Raw genomic sequence first — 19,871 nt, forward strand, 5'->3', positions numbered from 1 at the left:
ACTATGAATGTACCTTCCTTGGTTATCAAGTCCTGAGTTGGGGCTTGAACCCAGAGCTTCTAGCTCAGGGGCAGGGATGTTACCCACTGCACCACAAGAGCGCTCCATTTATTTATAATTAAATATTATAAATTTTCAGTTTTGGAAGTGTGATTTTTCCTTGACAGGTATATGGAGTTTTCAGAAAGTTTTCTTGGTGAAAAATAATATCGATGTGGGGAAATGGAGAGGAAAATTAGCAAATAATGATGGAATTTATATATTGTACGAGGAGTGGGTAAATTTAAGAAAATGAACTGCAACACAGGTTAAGTTTTGGAAAAAAGTTTTATTTCTGCATGATTGTTATCCAGTCTTGCTCTGTATCTTCTGTACACTTAGTAATTCCAGCTAAGGCTATTCAGTGGAGACTCATATATCAAGAATGTATCATTATAAAGACCAAGTCAGTGTTCAAAATAGGACAAGGGCCTGGAGTTAAATAGGAAGGCACGCTTCTCTCGGGATGTTCAACACAACGTCCATGTCTGGTGTGCACCTGTAGGGTGATGGAAAAGAGGAGTTACTACTGTGAGTGAATCAGAGAATCTGTATCAACATCTGTCTCAGTGACTGCAATTCACCAAAGCCAATACTTGCAGCCAGTACCTTAAAATGCACCAAAGGAAAAAACTTTAAAAGATTAAACTAGTGGAACTATGGCTTTTTTTAAATTCATTCACAGGTTGAGGGCATAGCTGGTAAGGCCAACATTTTTTGCCCATCCCTAAGGTTCTCCTTGAATATAACTGCCCTCTGAAATGGCCACTCAGTTAACAGTCAACTGCATTACTTGTGTCTAGACTTGCATATAGGCCAGACCCAGGTAAGGAGGGCAGATCTTCCTGTCCTAAAGGACACTGGTAAAGCAGATGGGTTTTAACAGCAATCCAACGGTTTCCTGATCTCCGTTACCGTTACGGGCTTTTTCCAAGGTGGGATTGGGACTCACGTTGGCAGATCATTAGTCCAGGCCTCTGGATCACTAGCCCAGTAACATAACCAATATGCTACTGTACCCCAACACGCAACATAAATTTACCGGGAATGCGTCAAAAAGCAAAGGAGCTGGCAGTGATGTGACCCACACCCCCAATTTAAGCAAGGCGGAAACACTCGGCTGAATTTTAACGCTATGGTTTTACAGTTAGAATGTGTTAACTCCCAAGCCTTTATCTTTGTGCCGCTGATCAGTTGCCTCCTGGTGGTCAGGATTGGAGTAAAGGTGGAAGGGGTGAACTAAAAGAGGTCTTTAAAATAATGATGGATGTCGATAAAATGTTTTCACTTGTGGGAAGGCCAGGAATAGGTGCTATCAATGTAAGGCAGTCACTAATAAATCCAGTAGGGAATTCCGGAGAAATTTCTTTACTTCAAAGAGTAGTTAGGATGTTGAACATGTTACCACAGGGGGTAAGTTGAGGCAAATAGAATGAAATTTAATTAAGGGAAGCTCAATATGTATTTTGGAGAAGGAAAGAATAGAAGGATTTGTTGATACCATGACATCATATAGGGAGGGAGACTAGTGTGGAGCACAAACACCAGCTAAATCAAATGGGATGAATGGCCCTGTGGCTGTATTGCAAATTCTATATATATATACTCTCATATATTTTACTTTTTATTGGCAAGCATCTAGTTTCACATCAATGGTACTGTTTATGTTGGGAGTGGAGGAGGCTATTTGATCATTCAGCAATTTCCATTATCCAGCAATATGGGGAGAATCCCCTACTCTGGCGCAACAATTACTGTAATTACGTCAATAAACGGATAGCGGCCGAGGTGGGCAATCCCAATCTATTAACACCACTTCTTTTCGGAGTCTGCTTTTTATTTCTCTCTCCCCCGCAACCCCCTCCCTACCACCATCCCCCCCCCGCCCCCCCCAACTCCCTCCGGAGGCAGTCCTTGGCAACATCATTTTGTACAAGTGGGACATTTTCCCATGGGAAAATTGAACGAATAAATATATATATTTTTTTAAAAATCGGAGTCTCTGGCTTTCCCTTTCCTCTCTGCTGTTCAGCACGGAACTACTATCAGGCGGCTCCACCAGGAAAGCTGGATAAATTGCACTAGAAATGCTCCTACTGCTCGACCAAAGACGCAAACAGCCTTACTGGATCTGCTTCTAATCCTTCAAACGGCCACCACACCGCCACCGCCCCCCCCCAACCCCCAACCCACCCGTTCCTTCGCAAACATCAAAATGTACCTGAACAACAATAATTTACATACGTTCAATGTAGTGAAACATCCCAAGGCGCTTCACAGAAATGTTATCAAATACAATTTGACACCGAGCCACACAACGAGGTTTTATCTCCATACAACTTCCAGATAGGAGAATTACCCATTTGTTGATACCATGGCATCATATAGGGAGGGAGACTAGTGTGGAGCACAAACACCAGCTGAATCAAATGGGATGAATGGCCCTGTGGCTGTGTTGCAAATTCTATATATATATATATTTGTTTGAAGAGGTAGGTTTAAAGGACAGTCTTAAAGATGGGAGACAATACCTTGGCCAAGGATGCTGATAAGTAACACAATTAATCTCTGGGCTAGTGTGGTTCTTAAACCCTGATATTTTCTTCGTCTTCAGTATTGGTGACTGTGCCTTCAGCTGCCTTAGGCCTTGAGCCTAAGTCTCTCCCTAAATCTCTGTTTTCTTCAAGAAGCTCCTTAAAACCTACCTCTTTGACCAAGCTTTTAGTTAGTTGTCCTAATGTCTCCTATGTGGCCCGACTTCTAATTTTGTTTGATAATGCTCCTCTGAAGTGCCTTGGGCATAAAAGGTGCAAGATGTTTATATATATATATATATATATATTTATTGTCCACCCAGCATTGGACCTCACCATTTCACAAGGGGGCCATGTCAATCATGGCAGGAATACTCTCAAAACATTCAAAGGGGGTGCAGAAAGTTGGGTTAGGAGTGTTAGAGGTACAGGCATTTGAAAAGAAGATTTTTCTTGTTAATAATTCTAATGTCTACATAGTGCAGGCTAACACTCAGTGCCATACTGTGGCTGCAATGTTGAGGTGTCACCTTCCAAGATGGTGTTAAACCAAGGTCCCATCTACTTTGAGGCGACAGCAAAAAGATCCCTCAGACACTATTTCAAGAAAAGTAGGTGAGTTCTCCCTGGTGTCCTGACCAACATTTATCCGTCAATCAACACTTACAACAGATAATCTGGTAATTTGTTTAATTGATTGTGGGAGCGTGCTGTGCACAAATTGCCTGCCCCAACATCTTACATTATATCATTGACTACACTGCAAAAGTACTTTTTTTAATGAAACACTTTGGAATGTCTGAGGTCAGCAAAGGTGTAAATAAAATGTCGACTTTTTTAGTTAAAAGCAATGAATACAATCATAGTTTGTTTAAATAATGCACATCTCTTTTTTAATGTATATCATTCATGTATTCTTACAAGAGAGTGATAACTAAGGGAAAGTAGCAGGAGACTGAGCTGTGTTGGGTGACAGCTGCCATCTGCATGCTATATTTAGGGGAACTACTAAATTTAGCAGAAAAATGCAAGTACTAACAATTTCCTTTTAACGAAGAGGTTACTTTATATGGTTAGCTCGTCAGTGAAGAAGCCATAATGAACGTGCATTTTTACCGGTTATAGTCCTTTCAGCAAGCAGTGTGCTGTGGCGGATATTTTATTCATTTCTTCTTATTAGAGAGGCACACATGAATAATGTAAAGGGATTTAGTCTCACCATGCAGAGTTAGTGCTGATTGGAAACAAATGAGCCCAATTCATGTTGTGGCATCGGCTAGCTCATTTAATGTTGGGTGCAGCAAGAGCGGAAAACCAGTTCTAAGTTATATTCAACACTAAATCCACACCAGGCGTCAAACTACCCTCAAGCAGTGCACACAGCAAGTTTTCACTACGCTCACAGTTTAGCTTGAGGTACCAAGTAATGCAAATCTTTACAAATAGATTTATAATATTGTTACACAATGGAATTGGAGGTCGTAGACTGGGGATTTTTACTGAACGCAGAGGGAAGGACTGATGAAGGATGACTATTACAAGTGCCCATTCCACTCAATTTTAAGGGATCATGCTGCTTGAAACATGGGAAAAGGTGCAGACCATTCAGCCCCCCTCAGCATTTTCCTCCAATCAATGACGTCATGGGTGATGTACACCTTAGCACTATAGACGCTCTTTGGTTTTGTAATTCTTAACCCCCTTTGCTTGACAAAAGACAAGTAGTTTCAGCTTCGAAATTTTCAGTTGACCCGAAGCATCTTCAGATGTTTTGGGGTAGATTTCCATGAACCTTTTGTGTGAAGAACTGCTTCCTGACACCACGCTGAAAAGCCTCACTCTCATTTTAAGGTAATGGCCCCTTGTTCTGGACTCTCCCATTGGAGGAAAGCTTTTCCCATTTACCCTATTCAGTCCTTTAAGCATAAACATCTCAAATTAGAACATCCCTTGATCTTCTACACTGAAGAAGGGGATAAAGCTTTCCTGGTGATAAACTCTGCAGTGGTGTTCCTGAACTTGACAGGATGGTAGGACAAGGCTGAGGGATGAGGGTGCAGTGATCCCTTTCACTGCAGCCCCTGCAACATTGCTCTCTGAAAGTGGTTTTGGGAATTTTTTCAACCGACTTGATGGGTGATGTGACGCTATCATTGTATAAATTTGATTTCCTTTTTAAATTGGAAAAAAAAAATAGATGTTACAACTCTCCTCTGTTTCATCTGGATATTCTTGCAACTCATTAACCAACATCACAGGCATATGTTGTTCTGATGAAAGATCATGGCCCTGAAACATCAACTCTGCATCCCTCTTCAACAGATACTGCCTCCGGCCTGCTGAGCGTTTGCAGAATTTTCTGGGTTTTATCATTACATATTTGTTGGGTTGGGATTTTCCAGCCCTGTCATGGTGGGACGCACTGCGGGAGACTCAGCAGCCCAGCCAAAAGCCTACTGACTTTCGGCGGGACCGGACGATCCTGGTAGCAGGCGGGGCCAGAAGATCCCGCCCACGGTAGCGGTTCTGAAGCAAGTTATTTGAAAGTTAAACAAGTAGAAAACTCGTGCCAATGCTTATGCCAAGTTGCTCAGGTTTTGGATTTTTTTATGTCCCACCCCTCCTTGGATTGGTTCAGTATCAGTGGCGACGCCCACCCACCCAGTGGATTCCTGCAGTTGAATCCAATGGATTGCCTTCCTCCTTGGAAACCCATCGATCAGTTCCAGAAGGATGTGATTGCACTGGAGAGGGTGCAGAGGAGATTTACCTGGATGCTGCCTGGGCTGGAGGGTCTGAGCTATGAGGTAAGATTGGATAGGCCGGGGTTGTTTTCCTTGAAGCAGCAAAGGTTGAGAGGGGACCTGAAAGAGGTGTATAAGGTTATGAGGGGCAAAGATAGGGTGGATAGAAAGGCACTTTTCAATTAGTTGAGGGGTCAATAACCAGGGGCATAGATTTAAGGTAAGAGGTAGAAGGCTAAGGAATGATGAAAGATGACTATTACAAGTGCCCATTCCACTCAATTTTAAGGGATCATGCTGCTTGAAACATGGGAAAAGGTGCAGACAAGGTGGGAGTTGACGAGAAATATTTTCACCCAGAGGGTAGTGGGTGTCTGGAACTCACTGCCTGAAAGGGTGGTCGAGTCAGAAACTCTTGTAACATTTAAGAAGTATTTAAATATTCACGTGTTGCCATAGCCTCCAGGGCTATGGGTCAAGCGCTGGAAAATGGGATTATTGTAGTCAGATCTTTGTTGACCGGCACAGACACAATGGGCCGAATGGCCTCCTTCTGTACTGTAAACATCTGAGTTTACAATTTGAATAATCTGTGAGGCTTGATTCCGGTCCAAAATAATGCTTGCCAACAATTTAATTGGCGTTAGTGGAAGATTATACTTGCCTTGGAGATAGTGCAATGAAGGTTCACTAGATTGATCCCTGGTAAGAGATGGTTATGATATGAAGAGAGATTGAGCAGAATGGACCTATGCTGTCTGGAGTTTAGAAGGATGACAAGCCTCGGCATGCTAGATGCTGTGAAGCTGTTCCCCTGGCTGGAGAATCTAGAACTGGGGGTCATAGTTTCAGGATGAAAAGGTCAACTATTTAGGACTTTTGTGAGGAGAAATTTCTTTATTCAGAGGGTTACAAACCTTTAGAATTCTCTACCTTGGAGGGCTGTTGATGCTCAGTTGTTGAATATAATCAAGAGATCAATAGGTTTTTGGGACACCAAAGGTGTCAAGATATATGGGGATAGGGTGGGAAAAGGGGGATGAAATAGTAGATCGGCCATGATCTTATTGAACAATGGGATAGACTCTAGGGGCTGTGTGATCTACTCCTGTTCCTATTTCTTATGTTTTTATACCACAGTCTTCAGCATATCTTATATTTTATACAATGTGACAGCATGGCTGACAGCAACCAATTTTAAAATATGCACTGTAACCAGCAATAAAAAAATTCATCGAATAATTAATCATGGTCAAAATGTTCCATTCTTTTTATTACAGTGAGGCACATGACATAGCAGAAGTTTGAGAGAGATGTGGAGAGAGATATGGAGAGACAAAGTGAAATAAATGGGAAAGTGAAGATGATTATTGGTTAAAATTTCCCAAGAACCAATGTCATTGTTCATCAACGTCTCTCAAACAGCAAACAGCAGTTGGTTTAACTCAGCCCAGTGGAAAGAGGGCAAATGGGCAGTTAAAAACCAGCAGGTGATTTACCTGTTCAGATCTGGACCACTTCAACAACAACTTGCATTTATATGACATCCTTCATTGTAGTACAACATCTCCCAGGCACTTCAGAGGAGTGTTATCAAACAAAGTTTGATGTCGAACTACATAAGGAGATCAAAAGCACGGTCAGCTGGTAAGAGACCAGAAATTGGAGGAATGCAAATATTTCAGAGGGTTGGCAGGACAGAAATGGTTACAGAGTTGGGGTGGGTTGAGGCCACACAGCGATTTGAAAACAAGGATGGGAATTTTAACAAAGGCATTGCCAGAGCTTTTGTGATGTTACTCTACAGTGGTCCTACTACATGAATAGGACTCGGATGTAACTGCAACCAGGACCTGTGGGGCAAGCAGGTCAGTAGCAGCTTCCTGCCCACTGTCCCTCACACATATTTCTCAGCCCCACTCGCTGAGACTTCCCTACTCACCACTTAACTGGGAATTAACAGATAAAGGGTAGCCTGATCTTTGCCTGCCAGCAGCCTCTTATACACCCTCAACAGGTAGGTTCTGGGCAGGGAGGGAGGTGAGTGGCAGCATTTGAACATGGCATATTGGTTAAAATTGCTGTGGTCTTCATCTCCCTCTGCTGTGTGGGGAAAACAACTTGCTGGACCAGTTTATCTACATTGTTGTGGTGATCAGTTAATGATTAGGTAATATCCAGCTTGGGTTTTAAAACTTCATAGACTGTAGGAAGAGTAATCTATGAGGGAATGTTCAAAGAAGAGTGACTACAAGGATGAGACTGCAGTGCTCAAGAAGGCAGCTCACCACCACCTTGTCCAGGGTAATTAGGGATGGGCAACAAATGCTGGCTAACCATTGACGCCCACATCCCGTAAATGAATAAAAAGAAAAGACAAAGAGGGCGAATGAGGAAAGAAAACGGCAGAGTAAAGAAAATGATCCAACAATCATTTCAGGATATGGGAGCATCCTTGCATGATTTAGAAGGTAGTGGCTATATGGCTGAGTGAACTTTAATAAAAGGGTCTATGGAATGAGCCTTAGAAAGGATAGAGGAGGTTTACCAAGATGTTACTGGGGGGTGAGGGACTTCATTTATGAGAAGCGACTGGAGAAGGTGGGATTGTTCTTGGAACACAGAAGGTTAAGAGCTGACCTCAGAGGTTTTTGCAATGATGAGCTGATTTGATAGGGTGGATAAAGAAAAATTATTATCCTGGAAAGTGGCTCAATGACCAGTGTTAACAGATTTCAAATCTTTGCCAACAGATCTAAAGGAGGCATGAGGGGAATTTTTTCACCGAGTCGTCAGCATCTGGAGCTTTCCTGGAAAGGTAGTGGAAATTGATTCCACAAATAATTTTTAAAGAGAGTTGAACAAGTATTTGTGGATAAGAAACTTACAGGATTACTGACAACAAAGCAGGGGTGTGGGATTAAACATGATGGTTCTTTCAAAGCGTCAGCACAGGCAAGATGGGCCATGACCTTATCCTCAGCTGTTAAGTTTCTCTGATACTAAAGGACTTGTTTTAGCATTTTTCTTCCAGACTCTGGCCTTGTAATTATGCTGCAATGTTAAGAAAGCTTATCCCGTAAAAGCCAAATACCAGACACATTCCGCTGCCTATTGAACTACACAACAGAACAAACTCTTCAATGCCACTCTTTATACATCCTTTTACAAATTAGCACAACTTTTACTCACTTTGCAGCGTGCACAAACATTAACATTCACTGACAACCAGTCAATACCTCGTTAGTTCAACATAAATGACCATTGCAACTGGCCTAACCACCCTGCTCATCAGCAGTAAACATGAGTTGCAACCGAATGCAATGCACAAGGCTTTCACACCTGTACGTCTGTTCAGAAGGAGCAATATTTTCTTAACATCTTCTTTGTTTTTCAAAGTTTATTTTGTGCTAACTTAAAACATGCGCTGTGAGTAAAATGGAGGAATAAGATCCAATGGTTTACCAGAAGGGTTAGTCATGAGTGGCACTGGAACACAATCAAGATTCTGCATTATATGCCCACTCTATTATACATTAACAAACAAGTAATCTTTAAGAGAAATTTCTTTTTATACAGAGGTTGTCAGGATGCGGAATGCCTGAAAAAGAAACAGCAAAGGAAGCAGAATCCCTTTCTATCATTTAAAAGAGCAATGAATGTTGGATAAAGAAAGATTTAAGGTGATACTCATGGGAACACCACAACCTGCAAGTTCCCCTCCAATTCACACACAATCCTGACTTGGAACTATATCACTGTTCCTTAACAGCACTGTGGGTGTACCTACACCACAGGGACTGCAGCGGTTCAAGAAGGCAGTTCAGCACCACCTTCTCAAGGGAAATCAGTAATGGGCAATAAATCCTGGCACGGCCAGCGATGCCCACATCCCATGAATGAATTTTTAAAAAATGCAAGGATGAGGAAACGTGAGCTTTTCCAGAGAACCAGCACAGGAGTAATGTGCCGAATAGCCTCCTCCTGTGCTGTAAAACCTGGTTACTATAGGTCTCCACAGGGACACTGCAGCTATCTTATTCTCGATGGTTTACTTGGAAAATGTTCTAGAAAATGGCTATTAATTTGTTCCTTTGTTTTTGTGAATTGGTTTGCTTCATATCTGCCCCTGGTTTTCATATTTATCTTATTTCTTCCCCGCTCCGTTTTCTCTCTGGCACATCTGGCACACAGTTGTAAGGGTAATGGGCAAACTCCTGAATTGCTGCTCTTTATTCTTTGATTTGTTCTCAGCAGTGAGAGTCAGCTCCTAACAGTGCATCACGAGCTGTTCAGGCCATCATGTCCAGTATGAGTAAGTAGGTCACAATCAAGGGCAGGAACTGTCCTCAGTAAGAGTTCTGTAGCCAAAGCCCCATTGTTGAACACCCTCCATTCAGTTCACAAGCGTGACCTTGGGCTTCCAGTTGCTTGAAACTTCAATTTTCTGTCCTACTCTGAACTCTCTGTCCCCAGCCTCCCACACTGTTCCAATGAAACCCAACATTAGCTTGAGAAACAGCACCTCATCTTTCAATTGGGCCTTTATAACCTTCCGACCTCCATTAGAGTTCAATGATTTAAAATTGTAGCCATCGCTTCCATTTTTGTCCAGCAAGGTGCTGGTTCTGTTGTACCCATTCACACCTCCTCTAGACCCACCTTTTGTTTCTTTACTTGCCCCATTACCATCCTCTTCCGCCTTACACTGCCGTTCCTTTCATCATTTATTCACTCCTGCCTTCAATCACATCACTGATTTGCTCTGGGTTCCTTTCCTCTCATCCCTGCCTCCACCAACTCCCCGCCCCCCACCCACACACACACACACACACACACACACACACACACACACACACACACACACAATCTTCTCCACCTCTGGGTTTGCTTAGAATTTGTTAAATCTCTAACAACTTCCAGTTCCGATGAAAGAGCATCGCCTTGAAACGTTAATTCTGTTTCTCTCTCCACTGATGTTGTCTGACCTGCTGCATGTTCCCAGCATCCGCAGTCTTTGGTTTATGTCTTCCATAGTTGCCCCAGCCTGTGATCAGCAACTTGAGCACAGACCAGGGCTGAAACCGCAATTTCTCAGGCTATGGGGCTCTGTGCTACGCTGGGCCCCGTGCTTTTGGGGAAACTTTTTATTTATTTCAAACAAACAATGAGCTTCGCCTAGCGTCTGGAAGGATAAAAGCAAAAAACTGCGGATGATGGAAATCCAAAACAAAAACAAAAATAAAAATACCTGGAAAAACTCAGCAGGTCTGACAGGAAGGATATGTTGCTCAAAGTTTTGTTGACAGTTTGTTCCATTGTTCTGCAATGAATGATGGAGTTAAAACTTTTAACAGATTGACCCATCGAGGCGTAACTCCCGATCTGACAGGATTAGGAGTCCAAAAATCCCAATATGGGCACAGCAAACTCTGAAATCTTTTGGCTCAAGTCGCTAGAATGTTTTGTTTTGTACAAAAACACAGCCAAAGTATTTAGAACAGGAGCTAAGCTTAGGGAGATACCATCGCCAGCATATCATGCAGTCTCAGAGAGCCTGGTTGTGTCTGTTCACAAACAAAGTATCACCTTTGATGCTACAAAACTATGCAACCTGAATTATCCCCTGCGGTGTAATGACCATTGTTGTGGGGCAGGACACAGTGGTACGTGTGGGAGGAAGGGATAGAAGGATACACTGATCGGGTTGGATGGAACAGGGTGGGATGGGGCTTATTTGGAGCCTATACGCCAACATGAACCAGGTGGGCCGAATGGCCTGTTTCTGTATTGTAAACTTCTATGAAGTCTGTCTGTCTGAGGGTGCCAGCAAGGATGCTGCTGGATTAATTGGGATAACCTGGGCAATTACCTCACGCTGGGAGCTTGTCTTTGTTTTGTCTGGTATATAGACCTGCAGTAGGCCATTCAGCCCCTCGAGCATATTCTGCTTTTCTACGCGATCATGGCTAATCTGCATCTTACCTCCATTCGCCCACCTTGGCCCCAAATCCTTTCATGCCCTTGATTAGCAAAAATCTATTGATCTCAGATTTGAAATCATTAGTTGAGCTAGCATCTACTGCATTTTGTGGGATAGAGTTCTACACTCTACCATCCTTTGCATGAGCAAATGTTTCCTAATTTCTATCCAGAATGGCCAGGCTCTGATTTTCTGGTAATGTCCCCTTGTTCTAGATTCACCTAGCATAAAAGTAGTTTCTCTCCACCTATCTCGTTAACTCCTTTCAAAATGTGAAAATCTCAATTAAATCACCTCTTGCTCTTTCACATTCCATGATTGTACACACCTAGTTTATGTAATCTCACTCTTAATCCAACCCTTGGGTCTGTGGTAACATTCTGGCGAATCTTTGCTGCCCTAATTCTGAGGCCAATATATCCTCTTTAAGGGTCAGAGCCCAGAACTGTGCACAGCCCTTCAAATGTGGTTTAACCAGGGATCTGCAAACTTGAGGTCAACTAAAACTCTGCTGCTCATGTTTTAACTTGCATCAAGTCCTGTTCAGCCTGCACTTGCTGGTTCGTTGGTTCACAGTTAAAGTAACACCTCGATTTTAAAATTCTTACACTTGTTTCCTCCATGGCCTCGCTCCTCCCCATCTCTGTAACCTCCACCAGTACTCCTACCCACAACGCTGCTCCGATTCTGGCCTCTTGAACATCTATTATTTGAATCACTCCACCATTAACAACCATGCCTCAGCTGCCTGGACGCTATGCTCTGGAAATCCTCCCCTATAACTCTTTGCCTCTTTCCTCCTTTAAGACGGTCCTTAAAACAAAGCATCTGGACATCAGCACTAACTTCTCCTTCCTTGGTTCGGTGTTAAATTCTGTTTATGAAGTGCCTTGGGACATTTTACCACATTAGAGGCACCGTATCAATATGAGTTGTTGTTGTATAGCTGGAACAGAACTTCCTCCCCTTTATATCCTAACCCTCTAGTCTGAAGGACTAGAAGGTCTGCTGCAGTTTGAAAGGACAAACGCTTCAAAACTTTGTTTTGTATATCGTGAAGACATTTCCTTGTGTAAGGATGTGAAAGAGGACCACTGCAGCATCTATGATGGTTCACATATTGCACTCCATATCTATCACAATGGTTCCCTGACGCTGTGCCCAACGTAAATAATGTAGTATTTGTTAAGTTGCACTGGCACCAAACTCCTGCAGGAATCAAACGCCTCCTGCTTACTTCTCACAAGCAATCATTCTAAGGGAGGGAGAAAACCTGTCCAACAGCCTCTGAGGCTGAACTGCTTCGAAGGCTGAACTTCAGAATGTTCCAGCCTCTCACCTTCCACTGACCCCTGTTAGTTTGGGATTACAGAGTCTTTTACGTTTCCTTGATAACATCATTTAAAAAACAAACCAAAACCCCTTGTCCACAGCTTTAGCTTGTTACAGCAGCTGCCTAGGCCCTAAGCTCTGGCATTCCTTCCTGAATTCTCCTTGGCTTTCTATCTTCCTCTCCTCCTTTAAAGTACTCTTCTTTGATTAAGTTTTGGGTCACCTAATATCCCTTAATGCGAATCATTGTTAAGTTTTGTTTGAAAACCCTCTTGTGAAACAGCCTGTGATGTTTTTCAATGTTGCAGGTGCTATACAAATGCAAGATGTTGTTGTAGCTTTGCCACCTTAGGCCAGCTGATCATAGTGAACCCAGGTTGTCCCATCAGCAGTTTTTCTTACTTTAAAGAGAGATGGTAGTTTATCCGCACATTTACCTCATTTTGGTGTCCCTGGCGAAACCAAAACCTCCATCTTTTGAGGAACTGAGATGCAAATCCCACATCCAGTGCTCACCTGATGCCGAAAGTCTCAGCAAAGTCGGTGTCCAATGGATGGATCAGAAATCCCGGGTGATATTTTCCTCCCCTTTCTAAGCCAAAGGCAGAGACCAGTTGGAGCTGTCCTCCCCTTACCCTGGCTGAGCTCAGCTAACCCAGCATAGACCCAGGACCTCTCTGTTCTGAGAGGTTGAGTACCTTGTCGGATAAACTTTATGAAGCATCAGCAAAGCTTCACAGCCTATTCCTTTTTCTATAATTGCATTTCATACCTTTAACCAGTTTTATGCCACTGGACAACATCCGATTCACTTATACTTTAATAAAATCCTTGCAACAGTTTCAGTCGACCGACTGTTCCTGACCAGTGAAGGTACATACTTTGGCTGCTTTTTAAGAATATCTGCGAAGATCTCCTCTCTGGAGTCGCTCTTTGATTTCAGTAGTTGTAACAGTTTCTGCTGTAACGTCAAGTTATTTCTTTCCATATTCTTGTTCACCTGCATATTAAGAAAAAGTTTATAAAGTTAGCGAAACTAGTTTTCTACCTGGCACCAATTCTGATGTCAGAAAACAGATGATGGCATCTGATTGCTTCTTAAATGATTCTGAGTTTTTTTGTCCCCACTATTCTATCTTTAAGCTTATTTAATGTTGAAGCAGTTCAGAGAAGGTTCACTAGGCTGATTCTTGGGATAAGGGATTTGGCTTATTAGAAAAGGTTGAGCAGTTTGGGCCTATACTCATTGAAGTGCAGAAGAATGACAGGTGAGCTTATTGAAACATATAAGATTCTGAGGGGGCTTAACAGGGGAGATACGGAAAGGATATTTATCCTCGAGGGGGTTTCTAGAGCTAGGGGACACAGTTTCAAAATAAAGGGTCTCCCATTTAAGACGAAGGCGAGGAGAAATTTATTTTCTCAGAAGGTCATTCTCTTCCCCAGCAAGCAGTGAAGGCTGAATCATTGAATGTATTCAAGGCTGAGTTAGATATTTGATTGATAAGGGAGTCAAGGGTTATGAAGGTAGGTAGGGAAGTGGAGTTAAGGCCACAATCAGATCAGCCATGATCTTACTGAATGATGGAGGCTTGAGAGGCCAAATGGTCTAATTCTGCTTCCATTTCTAATGTAATAAAAACAAAAAAACTGCGGATGCTGGAAATCCAAAACAAAAACAGAATTACCTGGAAAAACTCAGCAGGTCTGGCAGCATCGGCGGAGAAGAAAAGAGTTGACGTTTCGAGTCCTCATGACCCTTCGACAGAACTTGCCAAAGTTTGGCAAGTTCTGTCGAAGGGTCATGAGGACTCGAAACGTCAACTCTTTTCTTCTCCGCCGAGGCTGCCAGACCTGCTGAGTTTTTCCAGGTAATTCTGTTTTTGTTTTCCATTTCTAATGTTCTTGTTTTTAATTCATTCATGGGATGTGGGTGTCGCTGGCTAAGCCAGCATTTATTGCCCATCTCTAATTGCCCTTGTTCAGAGGGCATTTAAGGGTCAACCACATTGCTGTGGGCCTAGAGTCACATGTAGACAGATGCCCTTCCCTACAGAGCATTAGTGAACCAGATAGATTTTTGTGGTCATCATCAGACTGTGAATTAAAATTTCACCATTTGCCATTGTGGATTTGAACCTGGGTCTCTGGAATACTAGTCCAGTGACAATAACACTATGCCAACCACCTCTTGGGTAGCAAACAATTTCCTGATAAATGTACTGAAAGGACTCTTCTCTAGTTTTAACCCATATCCCCTGGTTTTGGTCTCACAGTTTAAAGTAAACTCTGTATAAAGACCATGGGGGAACAGGGAAACATGGCGGGCAGGTAATTTTAATTTGACTCGCAGGTTGTGCAACTCATGGGATGCGCTCGAATGATGGTTTCACACCCCACCCAATATCACTATCCTGTGACTTCAATGGACAGGAAAACCAGGTGGGGTGTAAAACCATGTTGTGCCCTATCTCATCGGTTTCAGGAGGGGCAGGAAATAGATGAAAATTAACTCCATAATCTCTGCAAATACCCATGGCTAGACTGGCAAACCAACTTGACAACACAGACACCTCCGTCGCACACAGCTGGTGGTGTCACAGCCTCAAACTTCTACAGCATCAGGGACACTTCAAATAATGGCAGGAGGCATCTGCTGAATTACTCACCGCTGCAGCAGTCCCTAACCCCTCTCAGGACATCATGTGTTGTGGAGCTTGCATTATGGTGCAAAGGTCGTTCTCAGTTGAACTGTAATGTTTGGAGCACTGAGGCCTGAGCACAGCAGAGACATGACTGTGGCTCCTGTACTGCATTCAAGTGGCAGCACCACTTTGTTCAAACCAGAGTTCAGGGATATATCCACACAATACATGGAAATCGGAGTCAATGCTATGCATGTGCATTCAAACAGGTCAGAGATTATTCAAGTTATCATGATTCTCAGGACTTACCTCTCTGTGAACTTCTATTTCCTTCTTCATCACTGTATTGTGAAACATTAGCTCTTGCAATCCTGGAGGAATGAAACGGAATTGTTCCTGCCAGCATAAAATAATAACCATTAAAAAAAAAATCACTGCTCAACAGTGTCATAAATCTGCATTATAGCTGAAGTTGGGAGGATCTGGTAGTGTAATGGTTATGTTACTGGAGGGACCTTGACTAATAAGCAAAAGGATGGAAGTTCAAATCCTGCCATGGCACATTGAGAATTTGAATTCAGTATTAACAAGGACATTTGGAAGTGAAAATGACGAGGAAGTTGTGGGATTGTCGTAAGAACCCAACTGGCTTACTAACATTCGTTAGAGAAGAAAACCTGCTGTCCTCACCTGATCTGGCCAAAATTTGCCTCCAGTCCCACACCAATGTGGTTAATTTTTAACTGCCCTCAGTGGTAGTTCAGTGAGCCACTCAGTTTTATGTGGCTCAGTGTGAATTTTTGTTTGATAATGGCCCTGCGAAGCCGCTTGGGGTCTTTTACCATATTAAAGCTGTTATATAAATGCAGGTTGTTATCAGCAAAACTATTAAACATTTTCAGGGCAACCAGGAATGGGCAATAAATGCCAGCCCTAGTAACTGCACCTACATCCCAATGTTGAATAATTAAAAAAAACACTTGCAGTGTTGCACTACAGCATTGTTCTGCTTCAGAGTGCTGATTATGTTCCAACTGCATGCAATCACGATTGAGGAGGTCTTGCCAAATCGTGGTTATTTTCCGCTCTTTATGTTGAACATGCTGCAAGTCCCAGTGGAAAAGTTTCACAGGCAACACTCCTTTACATAAATGACTTTCCTAAAGGTGGAGTTTTATATTTGGCATAATTGTGAGGTCAAGAATTTCAAAACAAGGAATCCGTTCACATTTAGGTTTCAAAGAACCATGAGAAAATAACATTTTGGGATACAGTATGTAAGTAATTTGCGACCTGATGTGGAGAATGTAGCATGCTTGGAAAGAACAGGTGTCTTCAGACTTATGGCTTGCAAAGTTTTACACCACTGAGGGATTTCCTCACCTCACGTCTGATTCTGACATACATTAACTGATGAAGTCTGATTGCTACGATTAGCTAACAACTCCATAGTTCTTGCATCATGCAGCTAGAAGGCGAAATAGATGGACCTTGGTATTTCTTTCTAGCAATGTCCAAGTTTCTAAGTTTACCAGACAGAAGTGGAAATCAAGAAAAGCAAAATGAAGAAAATGTTAGCCTTCAGCCTCCTTAGTAAATTTGGTGATACAGTATTTATGAAGTGTTGGTGACATCTGGTGGTAGATGGTCAATACTGGACCCTTCCAAAACAAACCTGCCAACAGAAGATTGCTCAATTATAGCACCATTACATTTTTCTATAACTGCTGAAAATACAGTAAAGGAAGCCATTTGGCCCAAGTGCCCATGACCGCTCTTTGAAATGCTGTTCAATAAGCCCCATTCCCCTGTTCTTTGTCCATAACGTAACAAATTTTTCCTTTTCGTGTTATTTGTCAAATTCTCCTTTGAAAGTTACAATTGAATTTGCTCCCCCTACCTCTTTCAGGTAATACATTCCAGATCATAACTCACTGCATAAAAATAAATCTTATCTCCCTTACAGTATTATGCCAGTTAACCTCCTTGTTTCTGACTCTCCTGGCTGCTAGTCCCTATTTTTGTAGCTTTCCCATATTCTTTATAATTGTCCTTGCTCTCACTAATTATCTATCCAGTAAGGAGCAAAATCTTTTAAGTTTCAGCACTAACAACTACTTGCATTTATATAGTGCATTTAACTTAGAAAAATGACCCAAGATGCTCAACTGGAGCAACATGAATAAAACACAGAAAATGCTGGAAAAGCTGAAAATGCTGAAGACATCATATTGAACTTGAAACGTTAAATCTGTTGCTCTCTCCACAGATGCTGCCAGACCTTCTGAGATTTTCCAGAATGTTCTGCTTTTGTTTCAGATTTCCAGCATCCACAGTATTTTGCATTTATGTGAATACAAACACATCTGACTTTTTTTGACATCGAGCCACTGAAGGAGAAATCACAAAAAAATTGGTCAAAGTGTTAGGCTTTTAGCAGCATCTTAAAGGAGGAGAACAATAGAGGTTTAGAGGCAGAATTCCAGAGCTCAGGGACAAAGCCGCTGAAAGCACAGTCACCAACGGCGGAGCGATTAAATTCAGAGATGTGCAGGTAATCAGAATTGGTGGAGCCAAGAGAACTCAAAGACTTATAGGGCTGGAGTCTCCTATAAATACTGAAAATAGTCTCCCTATTCATTCAGTGAACTTGTTATTTTGCTTTACTCACTTTTAGGCTTACTGCATCATATTTGACTTGTATTCTTTTCTTCCCCACTTTTGCTTAAATATTAAGGACTGCTCATCTAGGTTGTCTACTTGCCAAATTTCCATTGTTTAATCTAGGGAAGGTCAGCCGTTAAAGTTTGTTTTTTTATTTTCCTAGTTAAATACTGTTGTGTTTGACTGCACATTCTGCAGGACAAGAACTTCCGACCTCCAAACGGATGATTCCATTGCCAAGAGCTCAACCTGATTAGTGAAATTTAAACATCAATACCTTGCATCTTACAACAACACATTTAACATCCCAAGGCATTTCACAGAAACATTATCAAACAAAACTTGACAGCAAGCAACAATAGAAGATATGAGGTCAGATGTTCAACGAGGTGGGCTTTAAGGTGTGTCTTAAAGGAGGAAAGAGAGTTAAAGAGGCAGAGCGTTTAGGGAGGAAGTTTCAGAGATTAGAGGCAAAATATTGCGCTCGTAGGGTGGGCACGCGCCTGACCCAAACAAGCATAGCGTGATGTGCGATGATGTCGGGTGAGGGTCCTGATGTCATCATGCAATATTCCGGTCGGTGGGTGTACGTGGGAGTCGGCAGCATGCCCGCCGACAATTAAGTAGCCTATTAAGGCCCTAAATCAACTGATTGTTTGGAGTTTTTCACTGCCCATCCAACTGTCTGGTCGGCGGATGGACAAAAAGGCCAAGCGGCCTTTGCATTTTTGACGAAACCTCATCCACGATGAGGTTGAGGATGAGATTTCGTCCAGTGATTAAAAAAGAACTTTTGCACTCATATTTTACATGTCCCTGCTCATGTGACAGAGTCAATTAACAAACCTTTGGGAGTAAGGAAAAATGGATTCTTCAAATAGGAAGGGTAAGCCATTCAGCCCCTTGAGTCTGTGCCTAAATTTAATTAGATCATGGCTAATCTGTACTTTAACATCATTTGCCTGCTTTGGTCCTGTGACTCATAATACCCATGCAAAACAAAACTCTTTCAATCTCAGTTGTGAAATAGTCAATTGACACCGCGCCTTGCCACCACTCCACCAACCTCAACATCTTTTATGGAGGATGGGGGGTGGAAGAGAAAAAGAGTTCCAGATTTCCACCAACCTTTACTACCTTATGCAGCTATCTACAATCTCACTCAGTCGCTAACCTCAGCGATCTTATGTAATATTTCTTGTTCTCTCTCCTTCAATGCACTTTCCAACTTCTTCTTTTCTTCAAGTGCAATCTGCTCTATATCATCCAGCTCAGCCTGTTCAATATCAAAGAAGGTTTAAATTAGAACACCTACCCATGATTTGTAGTTATGTTGCTTCTGGAACTTTTCATTCAAAGCCAAGCTCAGGCAACACCAAACACACATTACGTTAAGTGTAGAAATGCAATGGAATGCTGAACCTCCTCCTCATCTTGCATTACAGTGCTGTTCTGAAGCTTGGGCTACCATGGGTTACAGCTGCAATGTAACAGGCGCATGAATTGTTTCATAACAGATGTTTGGGAATGACATGAACAGTTCCTCTTACCTGGTGCTTTTCTGCGAGTTTCCCAATTTCTCTTTGCAGCTCTGCAATTTTCAAAGAGTATACAGGGAGCTCTTTGTCTCTATAGCCCTTCAGCATGTTAAGTTCCTCCTGTGCATTTCGAATGTTGGAGTCAACTTCTTCCAATTGACGATGCAACTCTTGGAAAGTAAAAATATTTATGACCGATTTGTTTGGTACTCCATTTTATTAAAATAAAAACAAAATATTGCAGATGCTGGAAATCTAAAATAAAAACAAAGTTCTAGAAATATTCAGCAAGACTGGCAGCATCTGTGTAGAGAGAAACAGAGTTTAATGTGTTTCTTCAGAACTCTGAAGAATCATAGTTGACTTGAAATTCCACAAATTTTTTTTTAAAC

The 19,871-nt window shown here is 42.1% G+C and overlaps 1 protein-coding gene across 3 annotated transcripts in view; it reads right to left on the reverse strand.

The window, feature by feature from the left end:
* Positions 1 to 334: 334 nt before the first annotated feature.
* c14h20orf96 (chromosome 14 C20orf96 homolog) overlaps positions 335 to 19,871 on the reverse strand; it is a 49,772-nt gene continuing 30,235 nt past the window's right edge. For 2 of the 3 annotated variants that reach the window (XM_041204902.1, XM_041204903.1), the window contains 5 exons: positions 19,492 to 19,649; positions 19,116 to 19,217; positions 15,587 to 15,673; positions 13,514 to 13,632; positions 335 to 538 (listed from right to left, as the gene is read on the reverse strand). In XM_041204902.1, coding sequence (XP_041060836.1) covers positions 478 to 538; positions 13,514 to 13,632; positions 15,587 to 15,673; positions 19,116 to 19,217; positions 19,492 to 19,649 — 527 coding nt within the window. In that variant the 3' untranslated portion in view covers positions 335 to 477. The remainder of the gene's footprint in view (positions 539 to 13,513; positions 13,633 to 15,586; positions 15,674 to 19,115; positions 19,218 to 19,491; positions 19,650 to 19,871) is intronic. The other variant, XM_041204904.1, reaches the window with a different exon arrangement.

This window comes from Carcharodon carcharias, chromosome 14 (assembly GCF_017639515.1).
Source record: "Carcharodon carcharias isolate sCarCar2 chromosome 14, sCarCar2.pri, whole genome shotgun sequence".
Lineage (NCBI taxonomy): Eukaryota > Metazoa > Chordata > Chondrichthyes > Lamniformes > Lamnidae > Carcharodon > Carcharodon carcharias.